Here is an 8925-nt window from a genome sequence, read left to right on the forward strand (position 1 = left end):
GAGAAGGCGCGCTGAGGGCACGCAGGAGAACACCCAGCCCGGGCAGGGAGGGCGCGCTGAGGGACGGCAGGCGAAGCGCCAGCCCGGGCAGGGGGGCGGCAGCGCCCCGACAAGGAGAAGATGGCGGCGGCGCGCAGGCCAATCAGCGCGCGGCGCCGGCTCGCGCCCGCCCGTTACCCACTCCCAGCGCTCCGCGTGCCCCGGACGGTTCCATTCGCCGCACGGGCCCCCCCCCCGGCGCCCGCTGTGGTCGCGCCCGGCCGGTATAAACCGGAGCGAGGCGCACGTGTGCTCCTCAGTGCCGGCGGGAGCGGGAGGCGGGTGGTGTCTGTGCTGGTGGTGTCGGTGTGTGGAGGGAGCGGTGGGGGTCGGGCGTGCCGCACAGTCACCGCGCAGCCCCTCGGTGCTCGTGTCCCCGTCCCCTGTGAGGGTCGCCGGTGCCCCCCTGCCCGGCCCCGCGCTGCCGCCGCTCCCCCGCGGGATGCGGGCTCGGCCCGCCCCGCTATAGCCCTCAGCCCCGCGCCGGCCGCAGCATGAGCGCGGCGAGCGACACGTATTTCCTCATAAAAGACATAAAACCCGGACTGAAAAACTTAAATGTCATCTTTATTGTGCTGGAGATCGGTAAGTGGCGCCCGGCACGCCCCACCCCCGGGCCGCCCAGGCGTGTCACGGCGGGCGGGGGGGCCGGCGGCGCCGTGTCCCCCCCTGAGCCGCGCTTCTCCCCGCAGGGCGAGTCACCAAGACGAAGGACGGGCACGAGGTGAGGTCCTGCAAGGTGGCGGACAAGACGGGCAGCATCACCATCTGCGTGTGGGACGAGATCGGCGGCCTCATCCAGCCGGGGGACATCCTCCGCCTGACCAAAGGGTGCGTACGGGGCCGCCCCCGCCCGCCGGGCCGCGCAGCCCTTTGTCCCCCGCGGGGCTGCGGGCGGCTCGGCCGCCTCCCCGGGGCACGGGGGGCACGGCCTGCCCTCCTCGGACCGGCTCCCTGTAACCGAGCCAGCGCCCTGAGGTCACTCGCCAAATTAAACCCACCTTTTTTCCAGGCCAGAACATGCCTAGCGTGAGCATATAGGCTAGGAGGGGCTTGGGTTTGTAAGGAGGTGGTGGTGGCGAGGAGACTTTGTTTGGCTTTTAAAAAAGCTCCTTAGGAAGAGATTTCTGGGTGGGGGAAGCGCAACAGTCAGTCCTGGTCTGTAAATCAGGCAGGGGAAGTCAAAAGCATGTTCTTTTTTTCACAGCCAGTTCTTTACTCTAGCAGTCAGCTCCTTAATGAAAGGAGGGGTTGATTACATCTCCCATGCAGAAAAGTTGCTTTTCATTGCAATGAATTAAACGAAAATGGCAGGCAGAGAACAACCTTTTCACTATAGAAATTCATGCTAAGGCTACACTGTAGATTGTTAGTTTGGTTAGGTGCAAATAATTTCTCAGAGATGATTTAATTTAAAAACAAAGCCAACCAAAAAACAACCCCCCCCAACTTACATTTATTAACTATGAGAAAGAATACTAGAGTCAATCTGAAAATCCTTTTCCATGTCACTTAAACTATCAGTAGCAAAATGATAATCACTTTCATTTGAGTTCTTCATGTCAGTTAGGTTACACTTAGAAATCCATTACAGTGATCGTTTGGCCTACAGCACTCTAGGAGATGGTGGAACTACAGCGTGTGTAAGGTCCTTTTAATTTGTTTCTGTGAAAAAGCAGGTGAAAGATTACTCAGTGAGTCTGCTAACTGAGCCGCTCTTAAGTTGTTCTTTCAAGTGTAATTCTTGGATGTGGCCTGAAGTTGTATGACCCTTGCCACCAAAACTACAGCTGCTTCCTCCTATGCAAATGTCCTTTTACACGGAATGGGCTGACTCTTCAGCAGAGGTGGTTCTGGGGACGGCTGCTTGCGTGGAGAGCACGTGGAGCGCAGGGATGGGTGGAACTAAACCAGAGCTCTGGGCCAGCACAAAGCCCTGTGTGTAGATGACATTGAAACAAATTAAGAGTGATGCTGTTCAGCAGTAACTGCTGTTCAGTTACTGTACTGTGCCCTGTGACTGGCTTACTGTAAGTGTTCTGGTGTTTCTGTGCAACAATGGGAGATTCATGGCATCCTTTAATGTAAAAAAGTGAGTTTGGCTTGTATGAATTAAATTTGAGCTGACAGCATGATTTCTAGTGGGTGGCAAAGTCATGCCTTCATTTACATGAATTGCATGTTCCCTTAGGACTGTGTAGGGAGTGAAATGGTAAAAGCTAAATACATTCTGGTTTGGCTCTCATCTTCAGGAAAATGCCCTCATGGTGGTATACAGAGTTTTCTAAACACAATTTTATATTTAAATAGGATCGAGTGAGTGATGTTGCCAGTGCAAGGCAGGTAAATTTCAGCTCTGTAGGCTAATCTGGCTCTTCAGTGCAGGGTGCCCACTATGACAAGCAGAAAAGCTTATCCAGGCCCCATGTGTAAAGGTGCCCTTTCCTTTTTTTTTCTCTCTCTCTCTCTTTTTTTTTTTTTTCTTTTCTTAAGCTGCAGATGCATTCCTCTTCAAAAGCAGACACTGTTGCTTAATTTTATCACTGGGTGATTAACATTTTTTACAGGAAGCTTTTGCAGTTAACATTTCTAAATTTGAAGTTAGTGCTAGAGTTCAGTACTTTATGGCCAACTCTTTTTGAGACAAAAACAAGTGCTTGCATACATGGAATAACTTTGTACTTGAGGCTGTTAGTCCCATAATCTGCTGGGTGTTGTCCCAGTAAATGTATATTTGATTTACATTTATTATTTGGTAGCTCTTTTCCTGTGTGCTCTGCCACAAAACTACCCAACTAGCAGGTTATTAAAGGTTAAGCATTGGGGGAATCTTTAAAGTGAGAGGTAGCACTATGAAGTGAAGAACATTAATCCTTCTTCTGGATGGAAAACTCCTGAGATGCTATCTCCAGTTATAGTTCCTGTGCTTTCCAGCTGAAGTACAGGGCAGGTTATCAGTGCATTGGCAGTGCTGTCCTCTCCTGCCACCCTGACTCCTCCCTGGTGCCTCTTGAGGCCCTGTGTGTGGACGGATGGCTCCCAGTCCCAGCAGATAAGGCAAAGGGCAAGAGGAAGGTTTGTTATCTATGTTCCAGAGATAGACCTGGGGCATAAGGAAGTGGTGACTTGTCCAGATTATCTCTGACTCCCAAGAGTGCGATTGCTGACGCTCCCTATTCCTTTGCTAGAAGACACTTTTAGCTCCCTTGCACTGTGCCCAGTTCCTGGTCTGTATTTTTCTTATTATCTACACCTATGTGATACCCCTCACTGAAAGGAATAATTACACAGAAAGTTTTGCATGACTCAGATTTCAGTGCTTGAAGTCAAGTGCCACTATAAAGACTAGAGTGCACTCACACTGTCTTGTAAGGGAATGTTCCTGCAATCAAAGTATTATTTCATCGTGTTTCTGTACATCAATTGGAACTTGATGGTCAAACTTCTGCCATTAAAAAACCCCAGTCTGATAAGGACCTGTACTGAAAATGTAAGCATTTCCCGTTACTTGCTTTCAGTAGCAGTAGCTGTTCTCCAGTGAGCAAAGGTAATGCTTCCTGGCTCCTGCTGAAAGCAAAACCAGGAGTTGTCACTGAACGTGACACAGATACTGCTTTTGGCAAACTGCCTTTCCTCTGCAGGACCAGTCATAAGGGTTGCTCCAGCCAACCAAAGAGCATCCAATCTCAAAATAATTGGCTGCTTTCCTGTAATTGCCAGAGGAATCTGCTGAGCTGCTGATACCTTTTGCTAGAAGTAGTACATGGGGATCTATAAACTTTTAGTGTTGGTGTCCCTGGGAAATTTTTTAGTCCATTCATGCTGATAAGGTAATACTTGTTAACTCCTGGAAGACAGCATGCTTTCACTTCCTCTGTGAACTCATTCACTGAGAGACTTCTTCTTTCTTTGGCCAGGTACGCATCTCTGTGGAAAGGATGCCTGACACTTTATACGGGACGAGGAGGGGAGCTGCATAAAATTGGGGAGTAAGTATTGTGTGTTCGTACTTTGTCTCCTCTCAGCAGAGTGTCACGGTAAGTATGAGATGTGGTGTGGTAAATAAAAGTTAGGGCAGCAAAAGTGTGTTGTTGGTTGGTCATGGATAGGTACAGCACAAGGCAACCCTGATACGAGTTTCCAGATGCCAACCCCCTCTGGACTGTACAACCTACATACATTGAGGAAAAGTAGCCTCCCATTATTGGCACAGGTCTGGATTTTACCTAGGAGGAGGAAATGTGTGAACGACAAGGGGGGCTGAATCTGCATCACTTACCTGGGCCTCAGCTTGATTAACAACTTGGTGGAAGCCTTGTGTGCGTGTATCATGCTTGAGAAACAGGCAGTGCAAAGAAGGAAGACCGAGGTAACTCCAGTGAATCATATCTAAGCAGAAACAAGCCTCATTAAACCTGCTTTAAACTACCCACAGACTGGGGCAACAGCTCCTGACTAAGAACAAACATGAGTAACGTACTTGAGCAACAGAAAAAATAGCAATGTTTTCTAACCAGAAGAGTTGCACAAAGTTCTGTGGGAAGCCTTATAGTCATCAGGGAAGTGGGGCTCTGGGGTGGCCACATCTCTTGTATGGTTCAGAAATGCCCAGCATTCAGCTGTGTGAGAGAACCTGTAGATTTTATTTGGTGTAAATCCATCACCTCAGAAATGTCATCCGGTTGGCTTCCTCTCTAGCAGGCTGGAGTGATGTAAATTCCTCATCTGGGTTTTGCCTCCCAGCAGCAGGTGGGAGCTCCACTTCAGCTTAACCAGTCCAAGCTGTGTAATGATTCAAATCTCTCTTCCCCTTTGCCATAATTTCCATGTGGTGAGTTGATGGGCCTATTCCTCCAGAGTCCCCTTGAGTGGAAAAGGATGCTTTGAATTTCCTTCCCTCTGTTGGACTCCTCTGTGCTGTTATTGTTAATGGGGCACTGCGTGGCATGGGAGCATGTGGGAGTGCTTAACTTTTCCCTAGACGTGTAATGCAATCCCAGTCTGGGAGCAGGCTGGGTGACTCTGTGCCTCAGGTGACCTTGTGAGTGGGTGCTGGACAAGACTGTGCAGCTGGAAGAGAGGCAAAGGGAGCCCTTTCATCACCTTTTGTTTTCCTTAGGCCAGTTTACCTCCTTGAGTAAAGATATACTTGCCTCTGCTTGACTTCACACCAGGAATGATGTGACAGCCTCACCACAAGCATTTAAAGGGATCAAAGAGCCTTTTAATAACTATGGATATTCTCTGAACAGTGGGGTCTGGATTAATTACTTTTAGGTGATGGGACGTGTCAAGAACATGTGCTCTTTGTATTGTGGAGTTGAGAACTCTGTTAAAAAATGGCTTTAGAACTTCCTCATAATCCTAATTTCTCCCCAGGTTTTGCATGGTATACTCAGAAGTGCCAAACTACAGCGAGCCCAACTCAGAACACGTCGGGCAGAACAAACTGGTATGTTAAACTTGTCTAAGGCTTCTGGCATAAAGTGCTCTTTGTTCTGAATACTTCACGCTAGGCTGTGATCAGATGTGACTCTCCTGGAAAAATGAGCTTAAAGTGATACATAGCTAAAAATGAGCCAATAATTAAAGTTGCCGATAAATTCCATGTGGAGCCACCATAAGAACATAGGAAACAAAACATCATCCTTTCTGTAAAAATGTGAATTTTCTCTCTCTGATCCCATGTCTTTTTTCTTTTTAATGTTTCTCTAAAGGCACAAGGTGAACAGAATAATATTTCTGCATCAAGTGGTATGGGTACTTGTACTTTTGGGCCACTGGGTAAGTTTTTTTCATTTTGTAGAAGTGAAAAGATTGAAGGGAACAGAAAGAAATTTATCTTACTAAGGGTTCTCCATTCTTGGGTTAAAAGTGTATTGGGCTCTAAAAAGTCATTCAAACTGGTGCCTGAATTGCAAGCATGTAAACATGAACATTTCCCGATTGTTGTTTTCAGGACTTCTTCCCTACAAGTGGAAGAGATTAGAATATTCAGGGTGCCTGTATATTATAGGTGACTAATCCTAAATTGTTTTGATGCTTTCGAAGAGTTTCTGCAGCACTTGAAATTCAGCTTTTTTTAAACTGCCCAAGACATTTGCTTTAATCTTGTTAGTAAGCGTGGCTTTCTTGCCAGGTTAGCTCCCCAAAACAGAAGTGGTAGTAATCTGAATTCCAATATCTGACTTGTCTGTATCATTTTTTTGCTGTATTTGAGCACAGAAACTTAATTGAGAAAATGCTTCAAGGACTTGAGCAGGTGTAAGCCGAGAGGGAACCTTAGTTATGGTCTGCCTTCACGATGTCCAGACTCAGTATCTGGTGTTGTTAAACTCTGACTGTGACCCTTTTTGCTTTAGCTAAGAAAGAGGGACGGAGGGGAAGTGGTTTGGAAGAGGAAAGAAAGGCAGCTTGTGGTTTGAGGTCTTGCAGTGTCAGGGACCACAAAGGACCATGCTTCAGGTCCTCAGGGTCTGCTGGTTACTGCAAACTCCATGTGTTCCCTGTTGCTAAACTTACATAAGGGAGCAGTGATTTCAATCCATGGAACTTGTAATAACCTTTTTTCTGTCTTTTCAGGAAATGGTTTACAAACTGGACCTGAAGCAAGTGGATTTCCATTCATGTATAATCACGGCCACGTTTATGCAGGTAGTGGGAGAGGCAATGGACGAGGACCTGTAAATCCAGCACCAGCTAATAGTGTTCAGCCTCTTCCTCCTGCTGTCAGTAATGGGAGGGACCCACGGAGGGCCTTTAAAAGATGACTATGCCAAATGTGGTTGTACAGCTTGCTTAAACTCTACACTCTACTTGAACACTTACTGCACTTTTATTTATAGTTAACTGTGAACCAGTTTGTCCTTTGTGTTTTGTTTTTTTGTTTTTTTTTTTTTTTTTTACCTTTTGGTCTATTGAGCAGACTTGATGTGATCTATTTCTTGTTTTGCTTAGGGAAGCACAGTGGGTCTTCCCCATACATAAAGGGGGTGGGGGGGAAGGTGGATATAAGAAAGTAAGGGTGACAGGTTGAAGTGTCTCAATTAAAACTCGGTGCCCTTTGCTGAACATAAGAAAACTTCAGTTACACACATGTATTTCTGTTTCTGTTGGTCAGCCATGTAGCCTTAATAGGTCTATTACGTCCTGTGCACACGTGGTTTGACTTCCATTAGAGTTAATGGGAGTTCTTCGTATTGGAAGAGAAACACAGGGGAAGAGCAAAGATGCTCTGGTGAGCTAGGTGTCCTTGGAATGAATACAGCTTGTGAAAGCAATAAGTGTAAGGAAATAGTGGTGCCAGACCTGGTGGTGTCTCTGGAATCAGGGAATGGATAACTCATATCAACTCAAGTTGAAGACATGGTGAGTGTCTTCAAGCTTGATTCTGATTCCAAAAAGGTGTACACTACTTGAAAATTCTCTTACACCATTACCACTGTCAAGGAAAGTAACACTCTTTTTTGCTTTGGAGAGAAGCTTGCATATTCATTCTTGCTTTGCATGAGATACCAGAATAGAAGGATCTAAATTCAGACAGTGTTGGGGATTATGATGTTTGTAGCCACTCCTTGCTTAAAAGCTCAAGGTTACTTTGTGGGAGTCTGAATTTCCAGGAGCGGACTGTTTCCAAATGCTGCATTACCCATCTCTTCGATGAGGCTGCCTCCTACTTCCTTCATTCACTTTTCCAAATGGAATTACATATGAGATGAAGCTATATGTGTGGATTGCAGAGGTACTGGCCAAGCACACAGCTGAACTTAATGCTGTTAGGCTTTTTTTCCTCTGTGTTATACGAAATATGAGTTATCCCTTGAAGAACCCCACCACCTCCATGTCCTGGGGGGAAAATAGCTGATTTTATTTCTGAGATCACAAATGCCTTGACTCTAGATAAGAGTCCAGTGCCATATTTCAGATCAGGTTCAAAAACAACTCGGAAACTGAGGTGTCATACTGGATTCATCTGTTTAACTCTTCTTAACTGACCTCTCAAATAAAAAAAAATTGCACTAACCACATCAAAACAAATCTAACTTTCTTTCTGTCAAGCCATAAAGACTTCATGACAAAAGGCTATTTCTGAATTATGAGTTGTTTCTGTGGTCTTTCATGTTATTTGAATCTGCCACTGTGTCACTAATGTTTACAAGTTGTTTACATTGGATACTTCTGCTTTTGGTACTGTGTCATGATTTGTTGAGAATTGCTTCTAATAGGTGAAATTTCCTTACTTGGTGTGAAATACTGAACTTTGAAATGCAAGCATCAGTAACAACAAACTTCTGAAGGGAGGTTCAGAGAGACCTGTATGCCCAGACACCTGAGGGCTGCTTGTCTCTAGCCTGGTGCTTTCCTGGTACCTGCTTCCAGATGGAACTAGTGAAACTTGTTTTGGACACAAGAGGGTGGCATGCCTCATGAGATCACCCCTGGATGATCTGAGCTGCTGTGGAACAACAGTGATAATTGGTGAATCAGAAGGCATGTGGTGACTTCTGAGGAAATGGTGTTAAGATGATGTGTAACTCAGGGACTTTAAATTGCTTACTTATTTAAATAAATGTCGTATATAGTCTAGATACATGGATAACCTTTTCTGCAGTGTTGCATTAAGACATTTGATATGCTTGTGAGAAGGAAACCAAGAGGACTGCTAAGCCTGGGAAGCACATACAACGTGTTCCAGAGGTAAAGAAGATGTAAGTATGGCGTGAGAGCTGTGCTTCCCAACAGTAGCTGTAAATTCAGCAAGTGATGACGTGGGGAGTGGGTACTCACTGGGGTATCTCCACTGTGGGTCTCAGGTCCTGGTGATCTTGACTTCTCTGCAGCATAAAAAAGCTGCAGTAGAGGGGAACCCTGTGTTAGCGTGTGCTG

General features: G+C 46.2%; 1 protein-coding gene across 1 annotated transcript; it reads left to right on the forward strand.

The window, feature by feature from the left end:
• Positions 1-278: 278 nt before the first annotated feature.
• On the forward strand, positions 279-8635 carry NABP1 (nucleic acid binding protein 1). The gene is made up of 6 exons (XM_027883752.1): positions 279-624; positions 732-870; positions 3957-4028; positions 5419-5491; positions 5757-5823; positions 6622-8635. Exons 1-6 carry the CDS (start codon positions 534-536, stop codon positions 6807-6809), a joined length of 630 nt encoding a protein of 209 aa, XP_027739553.1. The 5' UTR covers positions 279-533; the 3' UTR covers positions 6810-8635.
• Positions 8636-8925: the final 290 nt, after the last annotated feature.

The sequence above is a fragment of the Empidonax traillii genome, unplaced genomic scaffold (genome assembly GCF_003031625.1).
Source record: "Empidonax traillii isolate 1590-97213 ecotype Southwest subspecies unplaced genomic scaffold, ASM303162v1 scaffold134:size1062425, whole genome shotgun sequence".
Classification (NCBI taxonomy): Eukaryota; Metazoa; Chordata; class Aves; order Passeriformes; family Tyrannidae; genus Empidonax; species Empidonax traillii.

Excerpts from the sequence above, each read along its gene's own strand:
- NABP1 (XM_027883752.1), top strand. The coding sequence starts at position 534 with ATGAGCGCGGCGAGCGACACGTATTTCCTCATAAAAGACATAAAACCC. Across the intron at positions 871-3,956 it reads ATCCTCCGCCTGACCAAAGG|GTACGCATCTCTGTGGAAAG; the intron begins GTGCGTACGGGG and ends TTCTTTGGCCAG. Across the intron at positions 5,824-6,621 it reads TTGTACTTTTGGGCCACTGG|GAAATGGTTTACAAACTGGA; the intron begins GTAAGTTTTTTT and ends CTGTCTTTTCAG.